General features: G+C 34.8%; 1 protein-coding gene across 8 annotated transcripts in view; it reads left to right on the top strand.

Moving 5' to 3' along the window:
- The window catches only part of SNX7 (sorting nexin 7), a 168,877-nt gene that overhangs the window by 80,886 nt on the left and 67,782 nt on the right, over positions 1–20,209 (top strand). Inside the window, exon 9 of one of the 8 annotated variants that reach the window (XM_045897130.3) lies at positions 17,554–17,982. The exons of the other annotated variants lie outside the window; for them this stretch is intronic. Within the exon in view, the coding sequence (XP_045753086.1) occupies positions 17,554–17,640 (87 nt within the window). The 3' untranslated portion in view covers positions 17,641–17,982. Of the gene's footprint in view, positions 1–17,553; positions 17,983–20,209 lie in introns of those variants that run through there. 8 annotated transcript variants of the gene reach the window in all.

Here is a 20,209-nt window from a genome sequence, read left to right as displayed (position 1 = left end):
GACCACTTGAAAATTAGAGAAATTTTAAAAAGACACACAAACATATATATATGTTATAGTAGTCCAACAAAGTAAGTAATAGATGAGCATTGAACGTCCCAGAAGTTCAAGTATAGTTGTATTTATTTAAAAATATATTCCTTGTTATGTTGGGGAATGGTAAAATAAATTCTAGCGAAAGAGTTGTTTGTTTTCAATTCAGAGGTGCACTACATAGTTTGGAGTGTGTTATAAATTTTGTAAATTTAAAACACCTTGGTCCAGGTAAAGAGAGCTCCCAAGCATGGTGACTTGAAGAGGTCAGTCTATATTAATAATGATTATAAAACTGCCAGATAAGCAGAATTCTGGGTGGCATTTAGATTTCTGTCCAAAATTTCATTCTTCTTTTGAAAACTGGGATCAGATAAGTGATGGACTCTGTTCATCTACATGAATTAAAAGAAGCAGTGAGGGGGAATAGCTTCCTTAGACTTAATTCCATCCAACAGAGAGGAACTGTTCTAGAACATGACAGAAACCTGGGAAGAAAGTACCCTTTTCACATTCTGGGAGGCAAGAGCAAAGGAAGGAAACCCTGGCCATTTTCAGTCATACTCCCTAGAATTTAGTAAAGTGGTTTTAAAAAGTTACAGAAAATTTAGTTGTAATTGCAAAGTCACAGACTGAAAAAGAGAATATAAGACATAAGAGGAATGAACAATTCTAAAAAGTAAAAGGGAAGCAGTTAAAGAATCAGATATGATCATACCTGCAGACCATGGACTATGAAAGGCAAAGACGCAACAGGATACAAACATGAAGACAGAGGAAACAGTGTCAGGAGTCACATTTCAGGAAGAAGTGAGGTTTGGGAGGAAAAAGTGAATGACTTCCAAAGAGTATCAAAGTCCCATGGAAGTGGGTGTTGAGGAGCCTCTTTGCATGCAAGAAAGCTAGGAATTAATAAGCTCTAATAAAATTAGTAAAGTGAACCTCTAATGGAAACCGTGTTATGGAAGCTGAAAAGACAGAACTACTTCAATTCTATTTCATTCCTGTTTTCTCCATCAAGGAGAATGAAAGTATAAGTTGAAAGATTTAGGCAAATATAAATAAAAGGTAACTAAAATCCAGTATATTTGAAGAGATAATAAAACAACAGCTATCCATTTCCAGTAAAAGAGGAGTCTGGGTAAATTCTCTTTTCCAGTGAGCAATGCCAAAGCCCTTCTTTTACCAGCCCCAAAGCAGTGCTTACCAAGCCTTCGTTGTAGCCCTTAGTTCTAAACTGACTTAGTCAGGAAGATCAACAGACTTCTGCTCACCCAGGAGAAATGCAGACTGTTTTTCTTTCCTAGGTAAATACTAAAATTAGTTTCAGAGAAAGTTTTGGGTAATCCTGGAACAATGATACAGGTGATACAGGTGAATGTTCCCCTACTATTGCAAGTAAGAAGGTAAATATTATCCCCTACATTGACGACAGGGTCCTGCTCTCATATTCCAAGTTGTAAATCTACCTCTAACTAGCTTTTTTCCAAAGGAATCTTTAGACTCAAGCCAAAATTATTTCGCAATAAAATTATCTTCAGCGTGTGAAATAATAGTATACTTTGTGGAAGTCAGCTCATTTAATTCACTAAGTCTTTATCTGGTGATGACATTGAAATTTGCTGTCTTCCAAATTTAAGTTTTATGAGAGCCATATTAAAGTCTTGTTATGCTGGAAAAACACTTCTGACTTAAAAAAATAGAACAAAGTAATTATCTACATCCTTCACTAGCCATCCCAAATACTGAATTCAGTCCTAATGATGCATTTTGAAAGAAACATTGGCAAACTAAGATGTAGTCAGAATAAGGTTGTGGTGATAATGGTCTTAGAAATGCATCTTCATTCAAAAAATTAGAAAAGAAGAAAGGTATTTGGAGGGCAGTCATGGAAGAAGGATTACACATTTTATCGTTGCTTCAGATAATATATCTAAAACCAACTCTTGGAAATTGTATAATTTGAACTCACACACACAAAACTATTTCCTTTATGTTACAATTTTCTAAATTATATTAAATTGCATTGTAAAGAAATAAATTCCTTGCCACTGGGAGTTTTTGAGCAATTGTTGAATAATGTAAATCAGTAATTCTGTCTATACTAGAGTCTCTCAATGCATTTTGTAGAAAATTAGTGTTTTGTAATGTTAATGAGTGATACTTTTGAAAGAAAAAGTTCTGTAGTCAAAGAAGTTTGGATTAAATAAAGTTAAACAGGTTTATTTCCTAAATAAGTTCTTAGCTTACTTTATGTGCTTATATGGTTTGTGAATCTGAAGATATAATTTCCTTGACTAGATCAGCACTTCTTGCAGGATTAGCATGTCATGGAACACAGTTTGGGAAACCTTAGGTAATTATGTTGATCTCTAAAGTAATGCTACTTAAAGTGTGGACTGATGCCCAGTCCATAAGTTGTTTATTGCAGATTCATAACAAGATAAATTAGAAGTTGAAAGTAATCAGTTAAAATCTTCTACAGCAATTAGACATCACCATGACATCTAGGTAGATGATTAGTAGACTTGTTATGTTGATTAAGTATTGGCCAATTAAGTATTGGCCAGTATCTTTCGGCTTTTGTGGTGATTCATGTGGCTTCATGTACTGCAGACTAGTCATGCTCAGTAGCATCACTTAATGGTCCTTGAAGATTGAAAGGAAAAGTTGTGTTCTTCACCATCGATAGTTTGAGAAGCACTGCTCTGCAGTTCCATCTATTTTCTAAGAGTCTGCTCATCTCAGGCTAAACATAGTGTCCTTTCTCATTTAAAAGTTTATAATCTATTTAATATTCAAGTTTTATATAAAGTATATAAAACAGTCAATTATAGAAATATGTAACAGGGTGTGATTTTTATTTACTTCTAAGGAAACTTTAAAATCAATTGTCATTTTTAGAATTTTAAAGTAATTATGTAATTAACTACAGTTGATCCTTGAACAACGCGGGGGTGAGGGGTGCCAACTCCTCGTGCAGCTGAAAATCTGTGTGCAACTTTTGTCTCCCCAAAAACTTAATTGCTAATAGCCTACTGTTGACCAGAAGCCTTACCGGTAAAATCGTCAATTAACACATATTGTGTAAGTTATATATATTATATTCTGTATTCTTACACTAAAGTAAGCTAAAGAAAAAAAATGTTATTAAGAAAATCATAAGGAAGAGAAAATACATATAGAATACTGTCCTGTAAAAAATATGCAGATAAGCAGTTCAAACCTGTTGTCATTCAAGAGTCAGCTGTATCTTGTTGTTTTATTAAGTGAGAATTTCTGTTGTGAATTGTACATTCAAAAGCCATAGTTACAGCTCACATTTTCATATAACCATGGACATCTTTTATTAGGTTTCGTGAGTCTTGAAGATTTTTGTGTTTTTCAGGTTTCTGCTTTCTTAAAAACTTCTCTTAAAAAAATTCGCATTAATCTCTTATATTCTGTGATATTATTTCTCAATTATCTGTACAAATGAAGTTAAGTTTAGGTGTGAAATGGACAGTTATGCTAGAGCATAGACTGTCTTTGCCTCTTTTCCATCCTTTGGATTAGATGAATTTTTCTGTTGTTAAGCTAATCAAGGATTTGAATAGAAGATTACATATTTATAATTTCTGAAAGTATCTAGTTTCTGAATCAAGGACTTTCATCTGATTGTGCTTCGTAAATGATAGACTATATTCTACAGATCAATAACTATGTAATTCCCATAAAGAAAAGGAAGGGATTTAAGACACACACATGCACATGTACACACTGCATGATATAACGTCTTGAAGAAAAAAGGTGGATTGACTAATGAAAAAAATTAAAGTTGGATATCAGGATGCTTGCCACTAGCTAATTGTAAAATCTTAATCATGTCTTCTCTAAACCCAGTTTTCTAATTTGTCAGTAGACGTATTGATAATCCTCCCCTTCCCCACCCCTGTCCACACACTGAACTCATAAATCTTTAGGAGAATAAAATTAGAACACATGTGTGAAATGCTTTAAAATAATGCACTGAAACATCATAGCTGTGCCTTGATAATTTTTCAGTAATTCAAAGGTAAATGTGCTCTTCCTTGTAGTTTGCTGTACTTTCAAGATGTGGTTAAACAAACACAGATAAGCTTGGTGTTTGAAGTGTCTAGTACTAAGCTGGACATCATGCATATTATTGGTCAAAAACAATGATGGTAAGGAATAGAAAAAGTATGAGTTGAAAAGATTTGAATTCAAATTTTGGCTCTTGTATTAATTCTTTCTCTAAAGATTTCCAATGTATTAGACCTTTTGGAGCTCCAGTTTTCCCATGTGTAAAAATGAGAGAAAGGGAATAAATTATATCCAGGGTTCTTTCTTTCTCTAGCAGATCTTGAGTTAGAGTTCCAGACTAATACGACAAAAATAATAAAAACGTGGACCACAAGATGGCGTTTGTAGCTAATGAGTCCTTTTGCATTAACTGTTAGTCTTTTAAGTATTTGCAGGACTTATAAATCAAGCTTATTACTTATATTCTTGAGAGATATGTAAAAGTAATTTTTAGAAAAAATATGCAAATTCTGTTATTTTAAAGTTGTAATAGTTCTAAAATTATAAATTGGCAGATGATTCTTAGAAGCTGAATTTAGACTCTTCCAAAAATGAAATGTAATGAGCAACTTTGAGCTATTACAAAATAATAGAAGTTGCTTTCCTCTAGCAACATCATCTCTAATTTCTTTCTGGATTGATTACATTCACAATTTAAAATATGCAGTTCCTGTAAGTTTTCAGTACTGTTTTGAATCTTAAGCTTAGGTGGTAAAAAGCAATTACTGAAATGATACACATTCCATTACCCTCATTTTAGGCATGATCTACATTTTTTATAATGTAATTTATTTTGCAGTGAAATTGGCCTAGTACAGAGATGTTCACATATTTGAGCTTCAATGTTTCCTCAAATGTAGGTGATAGCATTTGTGCCCAAGATCATTTGAGACAGCATTAAAATACTTAGAGGACACTCAGTCATATTTTTCATTTTTAATTTATTAGAAGACATGCAATTATCATGGTACTGTCTAAAAGACATTTTTAGATTGGTAGGAAAAACCTAGAAGCACAACAACTTTTGGCTTAATATGGAAACTTCTGGTTTAAAAAAAATATATGGTAAAGTTTGGCTTTTATCACATTTCATAATGATAGGTTTAATTGTTATTGTTTCAGGCAAATGTATAGTTATTTTACTCTATTATCATAGAGATATATAAATAGTATTTTATTAATTTGACTTAGGTGATAATTTGGATAAAACTAAATTTTCTATTAGCTATTCCACAAACAGGGTGGTAGCATTACCAATGGAGACATTAAACTTTATATTGACATTGCATGTTGGCCAAGAGCATGGCTTTGGACAGACACAACTTGTAACTTTGAGCTGAGAGACCTCGAAGACTTTATTTTAGTAAGCCTCAGTATCCTTCTCTATAAAGGGCTGAAAATAATAGTACCTCCATCACAGATTTGTTTGGGTATTAGAATATATCTGTATGTATGTGTGTATGCATGTATGGAATGGAATAAGGAAAGATGAAAGAAAATTCCTGGAAGGAAAATTCAATATTCCCTGTAAGTCACTAAAAATAAATTATTTTGAAGCTTTTATACTCATAAACATCCTTCTAGGAGTCTCCTGCAACTTACTCCTCTCTACTTGAGCCTGAAATTGCCAATATAGGAAATAAGTTTCAAAGCTGATGATAGATAGATAGATAGATGGATAAAAATATATGTGATGTCCTTAGCTTGGTTCCTAGCACATAATAAAGGTTTCAATAAATGTAGGCTACCAATAGAGCAGCAATAGTAGTAATTGAAAATATTTCTCAGTTTATGAATCACCTCTTTGGAAATTATTTATAATGATAATTATCTTGTAAATATCAAATACTGAGGAAAGAGGTAAAATTTTATGCTTGATGCATTTCCACACTGTGTCAAGCCAAGGAGAGCAAGACAGATTTATAAATTGTGTGTGATCTCATTTCCCAGCTTCTTGTTGGCTACAATTAGCCTCTGGTAGCATTCACTTTTAATTCTAGGCTCACACTTAATGGACATACACAGTCCAAGCCCCTTACTTTATGAATGAGTAAACAGGCCCAGAGCAGTGAAGATATTTGCTTGAAGTCACACTGCAGGACAGAACCTCTTCGTACCCCACCAACTTGAGAAAATACTGATTCTTAAACATGCAGGCTTTCATTGGAAGCTACATTGTATCTGTAGAAACACCATTTTTGTCATCATTCATTCTCTGGAAAATTTGGTCCTATCTGCTTGTAGGGTTACCACACACTTATGAGAACTGAAGAGACATTTATCTTTTCTTTTTCTTTTCTTTTTTTTTTTATTTGAGAGAGAATGAGAGAGAGCAAGCACATGAGAGGGGGGAGGGTCAGAGGGAGAAGCAGACTCCCTGCCGAGCAGGGAGCCCGATGCGGGACTCGATCCAGGGACTCCAGGATCACGACCTGAGCCGAAGGCAGTCGCTTAACCAACTGAGCCACCCAGGCACCCGACATTTATCTTTTCTAATGGTGAATTTTCATCACCACCTTTGCTGAAATAGCAACAGATTTACTTTCAAAACTAGCTTTGGAATTAAAACTTACTTTCTAAATATTCTGTCCCTGCATTTGAGAAGTTTTTAAGCATGTGTATAGGAACAAAAAGGTTTCTGTTTACCTGTTGGATCTCTCTCCCGCAGCTCTGGCTCACCTTCCTAACTGTACAGCTTTGTTTTCCAGTCCTGCCCTTCAAAGAGAAGCTGCAGGTTTTGGCCTTTGGCTACAAACTGGAGCCACCTGGGGAAGACGTGCACTGGATTCTCAATTAGTGAGGATTTGTGATAAATTTACTTTTTGATCACCCAACATCCTGCCCAGTAGCATGTACAGCATATTTATTGGCTCACTTTTACTGCAGTGAGGCATCGGAGACAGTGGGAAAGGTACTGAAATCTGTAGACACAGTTTTCTTAACTATAAGATGCAATTCCTCGATTTCGTCCAAGTATTGTTGTATCAAATAAAATGATATGTGTGGAAGATTATGACACACTATTCCACTCACAGTGGAATTCCTGTTGTTGATTCTCTGAGGATAATATGAGAATCTAAAACTAGAATGAGCTGCTGGGTGCTGCTAAGAAGGTCAGGCCAACAGTAGTGCTGGGTATTTTCTATTGATAATTATTGACTCTAACTTTGATAGATATTAGCTTGCTTCACTAATTGTAATGATTTAAAAGTGGAAGAAATCAATTCCTTGATAGAAAGCAATGAGAAGCCAAATAACAGAAATATCTTTTTAAAAAACATGATTTACAATTATAAGCAAGTCTCACACTAGGTTTTGAGATTGTGTTGCTGTTGTTTTGATGACTGTTTATCTCCTCCAATTATCACAGTCATGGACACAGTAGATACTGAACTAAATTGCTTAACTACATGGTACAAACAATCCATTTCTTGAGTCTTTACTTGGTTTTTCATACTAAAAAAAAAAAAAAACAAGAAAGAGAAAACAGTTTTAGGGATTATCTCTTATTATTTTAAAATAGATTCATGTACATTGATTGGATAGATGTGCAAATATCAGGTAACAGGTAATATTAAATATTGGCAGGAGGGGACAGTTGACATATTGATTTAGAAAAAAAAATCTATCAAAATTCCAAAAGAGGTCTGGTAGCATCAGGAGCTACCTAGTTCAGGTTTAGAGAGCAATAGAAGCCAGGATGTCAATTAATTAATAGTCAGGTTGAAAACTGCAGTTTTTGTGATGACCAGCGTATTTGTATGTGTAGTTCAATACGTTCCTTCTCTGTAATCATCAGCATTTACTGAGTACTTAATGTATGCCTGGCATGTATTAACTAGGTCCTCTTCAAAGAGTGTGTGTGCTCCTGGAAATATGTAAAGAATTTCCAAGAGGTGTGTAGCGAATCAATTTCTACACATTCAACCTGCACATATATACTTTGCTAAAATTTTTTCAGCTTAATGACCCTTGCAGTCATGCATTTTCTTACCCACCTCTCCTTCCAGAATTGCCCTTTTTCCACTAGGTAAAAGAATGGTATCTCATCTTGATGGCCCAGTGACTTATTGAATGTATCCTGATGGTCATTTGAGAGATTACTTTCCATCTGTTGATGAATAAATACTGGCTGTACTACTTACCAGATTTGTAATATCACAGATGTACTTAACGATTTGTGCCTCAACTTTCTTATCTGTGAAATAAGATACGTAACAGTCATTGTAAGGTGGTAATATGCAGGTAATACATAATAAAGCAACCATTATAATGCCTGAGCAAATATTCATATTAGTATATATTGCAGGTGTCATGTTTTTTTCTATTTTTCTATGGTAACGTTCTATAACTCTTATTTCAAAATACATAAATTGTTTTTCTTCCTATCGTATGGTAGATGGTAAGGAGATAGTTCTGTAGTTAATTTGTCTTTTTTACTAAGTTTCACTGTCCCGTTTAGGACTTAGTTGGGAAATGAAAATGTTAATTCACAACACTAATCAGTGTGAATGTCTATTGAATATCTTCCTTAGACATTTATTAAACTAGAATAGTTGAAGCAGAAGATGACAATAGAAGTTTCTTCAGGGAGAATTAATGCCGTCTTTGGTGTAATTTGGATCACTTATTTGACAGGAATTCTAAATAGAGCAGACTGCTCAGAATTACATTTTGAATTTTACCTTGAGGACTTCAGAAGTTTATTCAAATGATAGTTTGGCAGAATTATCAAAAAGATGTGATATCTCCTGAAAGCAGTAATTGCTTTGGGCTGCCCTGCAGGGTTACCAGGTGGTAGAATTGTGTGTGGATTTGCAGAGGAGGCCAGAGGGCTCTAGTAGAAATGAGGTTCACAAGGGAAACGGGGCTCATCCCAGATGCAAAGTATGGTCTGCTCTCTGTTGGGCCATCGGTCCCAGTTAATAACTTTCCTTGTTTTGTAGATACTGTAGCTAGAGATTTAAAGTGATTTGTATTTTGGTACTTTTCTTTCTTTTTTTAAAGATTTTATTTATTTGAGACAGAGAGCACATGAGAGGGAGGAGGGTCAGAGGGAGAAGCAGGCTCCCTGCCGAGCAGGGAGCCCTATGCGGGACTTGATCCAGGGACTCCAGGATCATGACCTGAGCCGAAGGCAGTCGCCTAACCAACTGAGCCACCCAAGCGCCCGTATTTTGGTACTTTTCTTTTTTTTTTTTTTTTTAAAGATTCTATTCACTTATTTGAGAGAGAGAATGAGAGAGAGCACATGAGAGGGGGGAGGGCCAGAGGGAGAAGCGGACTCCCTGACGAGCAGGGAGCCCGATGCGGGACTCGATCCTGGGACTCCAGGATCATGACCTGAGCGGAAGGCAGTTGCTTAACCAACTGAGCCACCCAGGCGCCCTTTTGGTACTTTTCTATTTCCTGCTTTGTTTATACTCAAAATTTGGTGAAGGAGATTTTTGAGTATATATAAGGCTGAGTTTTACTTTCTGTTTTTCCTTGGCATTGAAAAGAAATAAAATACTAATGACAGCTAATATTTAATGCATGTCTGCCTATGGTGTTAACTTTAGGTTTTTTGTAGGTGTTCTTCCTCAGGTTGTGGAAATTCTCCTCAATTCCTAATTTGCTGACAGTTTTTTAAAATCAGAAATGGACATTATAATTTGACAAATGCCTTTTCTATGTCTATTGAGATGATATTACATTTAATATAGCTAATTACATTGATCAATATTTGAATGTTAATCCAATCCTACAGTCCTGGGATCAACCCCTTTTGGTCATTCTATAGATTGTTGGATTTGCCAAAATTTTGTTTAGAATTTTTGTATCTATGTTTATGAGAGATACTGGTTTGTAATTTTATTCTCTTACACTGTCTTTGGTTTTCGTAAATTGGAAAGCATTCCCGTGACTTCAATTTTCTGGTAGAGTTTGTATAGAATTAATGATTCCTTCCCTAAATGTTTGATAAAATTCACCAGTGATGGCCATTGGGCCTAGAGTTTTCTTTGTGGGAAGATATTTAACGACAAATTCAAATTCATTGAGTTATTCTGTTTCTTCTGGAGTGAATTTGTGTAGTTTGTGTCTTTGAGGGAATTGGTCCATTTCATTTTAAGTTGTCAGTGTATAGGTATAAAGTTTTTCATAATATTACTTTATTTCCTTCAGTAGAATCTGGAGTGATGTCACCTTTCTCAGTCCTAACAGCTGGAAATTTGTGTCATATCTCTTCTTTTAGGTCTGGTTAATGATTATCACTTTTATTAATCTTCTCTAAGAGCCAACATTTGGTTTCATTGATTTTTCTATATTTTTTCTCTTTTTCATTGATTCGCACCCTGATCTTTTCAACTTGCTTGCTTGCTTGCTTGCTTGCTTGCTTTCTAGTTCTCCCTTGTTTGGGTTTAATTTGTTTTACTTGTTTGTTTGTTTATGTTTTTAAAGATTTTATTTCTTTATTTGACAAAGAGAGAGAGCACAAGCAGGGGGAGCAGCAGAGGGAGAGGGAGAAGCAGGGTATCCGAGGAGCAGGGAGCCCGATGTGGGGCTTGATTCCAGGACCCTGGGATCATAACCTGAGCTGAAGGCAGACGCTGACCTGTCTGAGCCACCCAGGCGCCCCTATGTATTTATTTATTTGTTTGTTTGTTTGTTTTTAGTGTGGAAATCATTTATTAAGACCTTTCTTCTTTTATTTTATTTTTTTTAGTTTCTATTTTAATTCCAGTTGGTTAACCTACTATAATATTAGTTTCAGGTGTACCATATATAGTGATTCAACACTTCCATTCATCACCCAGTGCTCATTGCAAACTTTCTTCTTTGCTAATAGACATTTAGTGTTATAAATTTCTATGTACTGCTTTAGTCACATCCCAGAATTTTTTATATGCTGTGTTTTTATTTTTATTCAGTTCAAAATACTTTCTATCTAAATTTCCTTCTGATTTCTTCTTTGACAGAGGGGTTATTATATATGTAAGTTTCCTGTTTAGATTTCAAATATTTGGGTATTTTTCAGATATCTCTCTATTACTGATTTCTAATTTAATTCCATTATGTTCAGGGAACAAACTTCATGTGACTTGACTCTAAATTTACTGAGACTTCTTTTGTAGCCTAGAATATGGTCTGTTTTGGTAAATGTTGCATATGCACAAGAATAAACATGTATTTTCCTTTCTATAGATACTGGTTAGGTCAACTTGACTGATAATGGTGTTCTAGTTTTCTGTATCACTGCTGATTTTCTGTCCACATATTCTGTCAATTCTTGTGAGAAAAGTGTATCAAAATCAATTGTAATTGTGGGTTTGTCTTTCTCCTTACATTTCTATCAGTTTTTGTTTCATGTATTTTAAAACTCTCCCATTATATATATAAATATTTTAAATTATGCCTAGAAAAAGTGATGCCTTTATCATTATGAAATAACCTTTAACTCTGATAATAATCTTTGTTCTAAAATCTATTTTATCTAATATAGCCACTCTAGCTTTCTTTTGACATGTGTTACATAGTATATATATTTTTTCGCCCTTTTAATTTAAATGTGTTTGTGTGTATTTCTTAGAAGTGGAATATAGGTGGGTCTTGTTTTTATTTAATAGGACAATCTGTGTCTTATTGGAGTATTTACTTATTAACATTGAAATTGATTATTGATATGGCTAGGTTTGAGTCTATTATTTTGCTATTTGTTTTTTATTTGTTCTTTGCTCCCATTTTCTTCTTTATGCCCTCTTTTGGATAATAGACAATTTTGTATCGCTTCATTTTAGATCTTTTGTTGGTGTATTTGATATACCTTTTACTTTTTAGTGGTTATTTTCAGGTTTATTTTTTGTAGCTTAATCTTATCATCGTCTACCTTCAAGTAATATTATACCACTTCACCTATCATTTAAGAACCTACATTTTCTTTCTCCTGGCCTTTATGCCCTTTTTGTCATATATTTTATTTGTACATGTATTATAAGCCTCACAAGGTCTTGTTACTATTATTATTAATAATTAAGTAGTCAATTGTATTTTAAATAAATTTAAAGAATAAGAAAAATATATATGTTTCCATATCATTGTCATATTCTGTGTTCTTCATTCCTTTGAATGGATTCATATTTCTATCTGGTCTCATTTTTTTTTTTTGCTTGATGAAATATTTCTTTTTTAAAAAACATTTCCTGTAGTGTGGTCTGTTGGTGACAATTCTATAGCTTTTGTATGTCAGAAAATATCTTTATTCCATCTTTTTTTTTTTGATGCCCGATCTTATTTATTTGTCACTCTTAGAAAATCTCATTTTTGACTGGACTCAGACTTATTCCATCTTTGTTTTTGAAGGATTATTTTTGCTAGGCATAGAATCCTATATCTTTTTTAGTATTTTTTTCTCTCAGTACCTTAAAAATATTATTCTGCTGTCTTCTCATTTACATCATCTTGGATGAGAAATACTCATCCCTATTTTTTCTTCTTTTGTAGGTAACAGTATCATTTTTCTCTGTCTCTAAAGATTGTCTTTATCACTGATTTTGAGCAATTTGGTTATAAAGTGGCTTGATGCATTCTTCCTCATGTTTCTTATGTTTAGAGTTTGTTGAGTTTCTTGGATTTGTGGGTTTATAATTTATCAAATTTGGAAAAATTGTGGCCTTTATATTTTCCAAAAGTTTTTGTGCACCCCACCTTTTTAGCGATGCTAATTACATATATATTATACTACTGCAAGCTGTGTCCTCTGGATCACTGATGCTCTTTTCCTTTCTTTCTCATTGATCTTTTTTCTTTTTTAAAGATTTTATTTATTTATTTATTTATTTGAGAGAGTGAGAGAGAGCATGAGAGTGGGTTGAGGGACAGAGGGAGAAGCAGACTCCCCGCTGAGCAGAAAGCCCGATGTGGGACTCCATCCCAGGACCCTGGGATCATGACCTGAGCCAAAGACAGCTGCTTAACTGACTGAGCCACCCAGAAGCCCCTCATTGATCTTTTATCTTTGTGTGTCTTCTTTTAGATATTTTCCATTCCTACGCCTTCGTGTTCGCTAATTTTTTTCTTCTGCATTGGTCTTATATGTTACTAATTCCATTCATTATATTTTTTCATCTCACACATAGTGATTTTCATCTCGGGAAGGCTAATTTGTGTCTGTTCTTCATTTGTTCCGTGCCTCTACTTAACTCTTTGAACATCTAGGACACTTTTATAATAACTGGTTTAATGTCCTTGTTTGCTAAAATCTAACATCTTTGTCAATTCTGGGTCAGTTTTTTTTTTTCTTCCAAATTTTTATTTAAATTCCAGTTAGTTAACACAGTGTAATATTGGTTTCTGGTGTAGAATTCATCCCTTACATACAACACTCAGTGCTCATTACAGGTGCCCTCCTTAATCCCCATCAGCCATTTAACCCATCCCCTGCCCACCTCCCTGCTCCAGTAACCCTCAGTTTGTTCTCTATAGTTAAGAGTCTGTTTTTTTGGTTTGCCTCTCTCTTTTCTCCCCCCATTGCTCATTTGTTTTGTTCTTTAAATTCCACATATGAGTGAAAACATATGGTATTTGTCTTTCTCTGACTGACTTATTTCACTTAGCATTATACTCTCTAGCTGTATCCACATCGTTACAAATGGCAAGATTTCACTCTTTTTTATGGCTGAGTAATATTGCATTGTATATAAATTTCAATTGATTGATTTTTCTCCTCGTTATGGATTATGTTTTCTTGCTTCTTTTTATCCTGTTATACTTAATTAGATGCCAGATACTATGAATTTTGTTGCATGTTGAATATTTTTGTATCCCTATTGCACTTAATTCAGTTGCTTGGACACAATTTGATCCTTTAGGGTCTTACTTTTAAGATTTGATAGATGGTACTTGAGCAGCTTTTAGTAGAGGGCAAGAGAGTATTGAGGCAAGACGCTTCTTTGTATCCTACCCAATATCTCATGAATTATGGGATTTTCCAATCTCTTTGGTGGGATCCTGTACTATTCTAGTCCCTGGGAGAACATGGACACTGTTCACTCTAATTCTCACTGGTGGCTTTTTTTTCCAGGCCTCAGGTAGTTTTCTACATGCATGTACTGATCAGGACTCCACTGAATACCCAAGGGAGACCCACCACAGATCTCCAGAGTGCTCTGTCTGCACTCTTTCTTCTCTGGTACTCTGCTCTCCGAACCCTCCTGCATTACTTTTCTATAGACTCTTAGCTCCATCTCTTCAACTCAGGAAGTCTGCCTGGCTACATCTAAGTTCACCTTCTTTCACCGTGGCCTCGAAATTCTCTTAAGGCAGTAAATTGGTGTATTGGTTTGCTAGGACTGCCATAACAAAACACCACAAACTAAGTGGCTTAAACAACAAAAAATTATTTTCTTACAGTTCTGGAGTTTAGATGTCCAAGATCAAGATGTTGGCAAGCTTGGTTTCTCGGTTTCTTCTGAGGCCTTTCTTCTTGGCTTTGCAGATGACAGCCTTCTCCCTGTGTCCTCACATTGTCTTTTCTCTCTGCTGTCATTCCTGTAGTCTTCTTGTATAACCAATTTCCTCTTAGAAGACACTAGTCAGATTGGATTAGGGCCCGTCTTAACAGCCTCATTTCAACTGAATCACCTCTTTAAAGGCCTTATATCCAAATACTTTCACATTCTGTGGTACTTCAATAAATGATTTTTTTATTGTATTTATTATATTATTATTTTTTTAATTTAAATTCTGTTATTAACACATAATGTATTATTGATTTCAGAGGTAGAGGTCAGTGATTCATCAGTCTTACATAATACCCAGTGCTCATTATATGCCCTCCTTAATGTCTATCACCCAGTTACCCCATCCCCCCCACCCCCCTCCCCTCCAGCAACCCTCAGTTTGTTTCCGATGATTAAAGGTCTCTTGTGGTTTGTCTTCCTCTCTGGTTTCGTCTTGTTTTATTTTTTCCTGTCTTCCCATGTGATCCTCTGTTTTCAACAAATGAATTTTGAAGTATCTCAGAATGTGTTTCAACAAATAAGTTTTGGGGACACAATTCTGCCCATAACAGTAGGGTAATCGTAGAGCTCAGATTGTTTTTATCATGTCTCTCAGGGATCACTGTTCTTTGTTGCCTGATGTTCAGGGTCTTGAAAACTGTCATTTCATACATTTTTTCTTATCTATCTATCTACCCACCATTTTGGCCAGCAACAGAAGTCCTAAGCCCAAGTTCTTAACCACTGTACCATACATTATTCCTCACATTGCCCTTCCACAGACATGCACAGAAATTTATGGGCTTACTCCTACTAGGAAACGTTTTTTAACTCATTCTAGTCTGATTTAGATCCCACTACTATTTATTTTCATCATACCCTGTAACTTCATAGACCCTGAAGTTGATTATATTTGCTTACTTATGTTTCTTTGCTAAATCATAAGTTCCACGAGGTCAAGGATTGTGCCCCAGACCCTGTCATAGTGCCTGACATAATAAGAACTCAAAAATATTTTTTGAGTGAATGGATGTTTTATGTCAACCCCCACATCCCAAATTATGTATAGTTTGGACAGTTATAAAAGACATAAGGTCTAAAAGTTGAAACATAGATCAAATGTGAGGTATTTATCTTAATGCCCTTTCATGGGTATAAGCATTTAGATGTAAAGACATCTGCTTTTTCTCCTGAACCATGTCAGAGGAGGCCACTCTTGCCTGGTGGTCCCTGTCATAGCTACTTGGCCTTCTCTCTTGTCCCTGACCTCTCCTTCCTTACCCCTATCTTATTTTGTTATTTCTTCATCCCACTGAGATAGGTATTATTATTTTACACCCAAAGTAGAAAATCAGAGAGTTAGTAACTTACTAAAGAGTAAAGATAAATCACAGAACTAATTCATCACAGTGACTAAAATTATGCTTTGTGGCTTATACTTGGCTTCCAGTACTCTCTAAAGTTTTTAAATCAAAAATATCCCTTAAAGTCTTGATAGGCTTAATTATTCTTATGAGACCTGTATTTACCAAGCCTGACTTTCAAAATACATATATCACAAAATAAATACTCAACATTTTACCCAGTAATTTACTCCGTTTTTAAAAATTTGATAATTAAGTTTTCAACAGTATTTTCTACGGTTCTCATGCAAATATATAATTTTCTAGCCTTATTATTCATTTCCTAGGCTATTGAAACTATCTCAGAATCAAATCACTGCATATAACCATTATAAAAACCTTATTTGGCAAAATGCTTCCCATATTCTAAATCTTCAGTTTGAAAAAATATTGACACACACACACACACACACACACACACACACACCTACATAAGTCCATACATACTTTTTGGAACACAGCACATTTATAATTTGGGAGGTTTAAATTTTGAGTTTGTATTGTGTTTGGGAAATTGCTGGTCTGTCACTAGTACTTGTCAGATGTGGACATATTAAAGCTATAAGAGGATTAGAGGATAAAGAAGTGATGTGAAAGTAGTTTAGGCAAGTTAACCAATGTTAATCAGTCCAACTTCAGAGTGTATTATATAAAAAACTACATATATATGTATTTGTATATAGCAGTCTATCCACATTTGGGAAAAAAATGATTTCTTTCCTAATTAATTTTAGCTCATGCTAAATATATGTTAGAGTAAGTATGTTTTAGAAGAATCCTAAATATGTGTAAACTATTAAAATTATGCTGTGGATAAACTTCATACAGATAACTGAGACTAGGCTAGTAGGCAGGTCAGTCCTAAGCAACATCACAAAGGTGGCCACATTCCTGTTGTCTTGTCCCCACCACCTTCAGTCTCCTCTGATCCTTTTTCATTTCCTGTGGCACATCAATGACTAAGTTTCACCATCTAGTCCCACGAGACCATCATAATATAATAATTGCTAATTTTTGAGCACTTAATTTGTGTTAAGCATTCTGCATAGAGATATATACAGATTAGGGAACTTTGATTTTTACAGTTGCCCTAGTGGTAAGTACTGTCATTAATCTCATTTATAGCTGGAGAAACTATAATAAAGATTCATCAGCTTGCCCAAACTCAAATTTGTAGTGGGATTCAAATCTGATGGATGCATGCTTATATCCCCACTCCTCTGTCTAGATGCTTAACGCCTGCCTCCTTGGATGCAAATGGTCCATCTTTTCCTCCATAATTTAGTGGTTTCCTTTCCTGACAGTGGGGTAATACTGGGTTATTTTAGCAAACTAATCCATGCTCATTTTTTTAACCTTTTATGTTTTCCTCTTATTTAGCAAGAGTATCCATGATTAGGAATTAAAATATGTAGAAAACAACAAGGATTTTGGCTTGCTGGTAGGAGAGAGGAGCAGGGCAGATTGCCCTAGGAACAAATACATAAGGATTTATTAATCCTTTCACTGCTGAAAGTTAACTACTGTTGATCTCGTGGTGTATTTCCATTATTCAGTGCCTTGCTACATGGGAATCCTTCCTTGCATCACAGACTGACCTCCACATGGAAGAAACCTCTGAAGATAAACCTGAATCCCATTGAGGACTTCTGTGTGATCTTTGGGAGACAGCATCTATTAACCAAAGTTATTCTTTCTGGATGGGCTGTGTCCTTTATGAAGTGGATGAAAAATGTTTCACACTATCTGGAAAACCAACAGCTTGAAACTCAGGTATTCCAGATAATTGATATGAATTTATAATACATACATATATATATGTTATACATACAAATATATATGTGTATGTATTAGCTTAGTTTTTATTTTAAATTTGTGTGCCAATAAGTACATATAGAAATTTTTTGCCCAAATATTTGTTTGTGGAACATGTCATTTTAAATATATTACGAAGATTCAGTTTTAATAAAAAGTTTAATATGAAATGCCTGGCTGTGGTGTGGTGTGGTTTTTCTACTAGTAACTCAAGCCTCTGAAGCAGATTCTGATAAGAATTCAGCATGTTACCAAGCATACTATGTATTCACCTTTATTTCATCACAATTTTCTCTAAAATACTATTCACTTTGACATTAGGAACTTGAAGTAAATATATAAAAATTAATTTAGTATTATTAAATATTAATGACAACTGTTCACAAGTTGGTTTGGTAAGAGTAAATTGTTTTTCACAATTGAAAAAAATTACCAAGATAGATTTACATTATTCTTTGAGTTATTAGTTAGTAATCCTATGAAACCTAGTAATTAAGTAATACTGACCATACAGAGTGATTTCATTTTTTTTTTTTAAGATTTTATTTATTTATTTGACAGAGAGAGACACAGTGAGAGAGGGAACACAAGCAGGGGGAGTGGGAGAGGGAGAAGCAGGCTTCCCGCGGAGTAGGGAGCCCGAGGCAGGGCTCAATACCAGGACCCTGGGATCATGACCTGAGGCGAAGGCAGACATTTAACGACTGAGCCACCCAGGTGCCCCCAGCATGATTTCATATTTATCTTATGGCTATATTTAGAAACTGTATATGTTGGTTATTTAATATTTGCTAATTTTTTGAAACAGATATTTCTCAAGACTTTAAAGTTTGAGGTATTTGGTCATGCATGTTACGTTACATAAAGGACATTAAGTATCATTTGGGCATTAGCCTTAAATAAGTGTCACAAAAAACAACCTAGACATTTGTTTTAGATACACAAATGCAGATATAAAGCTAAATGTTTTTCATAAATATTGGTATGTATAATTTTTGAACCATCTGTGATAAAGAATCTGACTCCATTTTTTGATGTTAGACCGCTGGTAGCTTTTAAGTACACTTTCCATCTTCCCCTCCTGCCACATCTGGTCAAGTTGCTAAGAAAGCCCGAGTGCTCCCTCCTTTGGCATTGACATGAAGTTCAAACCATATGACCCCCTCTCTGCATGTAGGAACCCACCCCCTGACCCACCATAAAAACCCCAAACCATTCTCCTTCTCCAGCTCTCTCAAATCATTTTCAGAACAGCCTGAGAGGCCTGCCCAACTCTCCCCAGAAAAGCTCATTATGTGAGTAATAAACCTTTTCGTAGCTTCTCAGTGTGTTTATGACATCACTACCCTTGACATCTAACACAAATTTTGGGTGAGAATCCTTCCTGTTTATTAGGATGGCCCCAACCATATTGTTTTGCAAGCAATTTTACTACTCCAAACTGTGTTTCCCTATCTAGAGATAATGGAGATAATAATCTCTAACTCACAGGTTGTTAAAATGATACAGTAAACTTAGAACACCTACCAGACAGTAGGGGGTGAGGGAATTAGGTGGGGTGGTCGAAAAGTACAAACTTCTAGTTATAACTTAAGCCCTGGGGATGTAGTGTATACAACATGATGACTATGTTAACAACACTGTACTGTATACTTGTAAGTTACTAAAGGAATAGATCTTAAAAGTTCTCATCACAAAGGAAAAAAAGTTGTAACTGTGCTTATGTGATGTTAACTAATCTTATTGTAATCATTCTGTAGTAAATACATATATCAAATCATTGTTATACACCTTAAACTTAGAAATGTTAGATGTCAGTTATATCTCAGTAAGACTGGGGAAAGAAAGAATACCTACCAGAGAAATGGTACCAATAAGATCATTAATTATTTAAATGGGAATCACATAAAAATGCTTTATATTTAGATTCAGTACCTTTCTTCTTCCTCTTTAGTTTTGCATGTCTTTCCTCCCCCGCTCCCTTCCTTTCTGTCCACATGACTGCCATCCCACATACATACCATGCATACCCACACAGCTAACTCTTGTTAAGTAGTATGTATCCTTCCTTATATTTTCCCATACCCAAAGTATTCGGTATAGACTTACATACACACACACACACACACACACATACACATGCTCCCAAACACAGTTTTAAAATTTGTTTTATAAAAATGAAGTCCTATTATACATGCTATTTTGTCTCTCATTTCGTCACTCAACAATATCTTGTGGAAATGTTCAAAGTCAAGAATAGCTCTAATAAATTTCTTAAATGGGTTTACAATATACCATGGTGTGAGTATGTAGTAATTTATGCAGACATTTTCTTGTTTATAGTTATTTACTTTGCTTCTAGTTTTTCATCACCTCAAAAAGAAACCCTATACCATT

Source organism: Mirounga angustirostris, unplaced genomic scaffold (genome assembly GCF_029215605.1).
Source record: "Mirounga angustirostris isolate CCGP_5_RB_7025 unplaced genomic scaffold, mMirAng1.0.hap1 SCAF_4, whole genome shotgun sequence".
NCBI classification, from domain to species: domain Eukaryota; kingdom Metazoa; phylum Chordata; class Mammalia; order Carnivora; family Phocidae; genus Mirounga; species Mirounga angustirostris.
The sequence above is the reverse complement of the archived record's forward strand: the minus strand, read 5'-3'. Positions and strand labels throughout refer to the sequence as shown.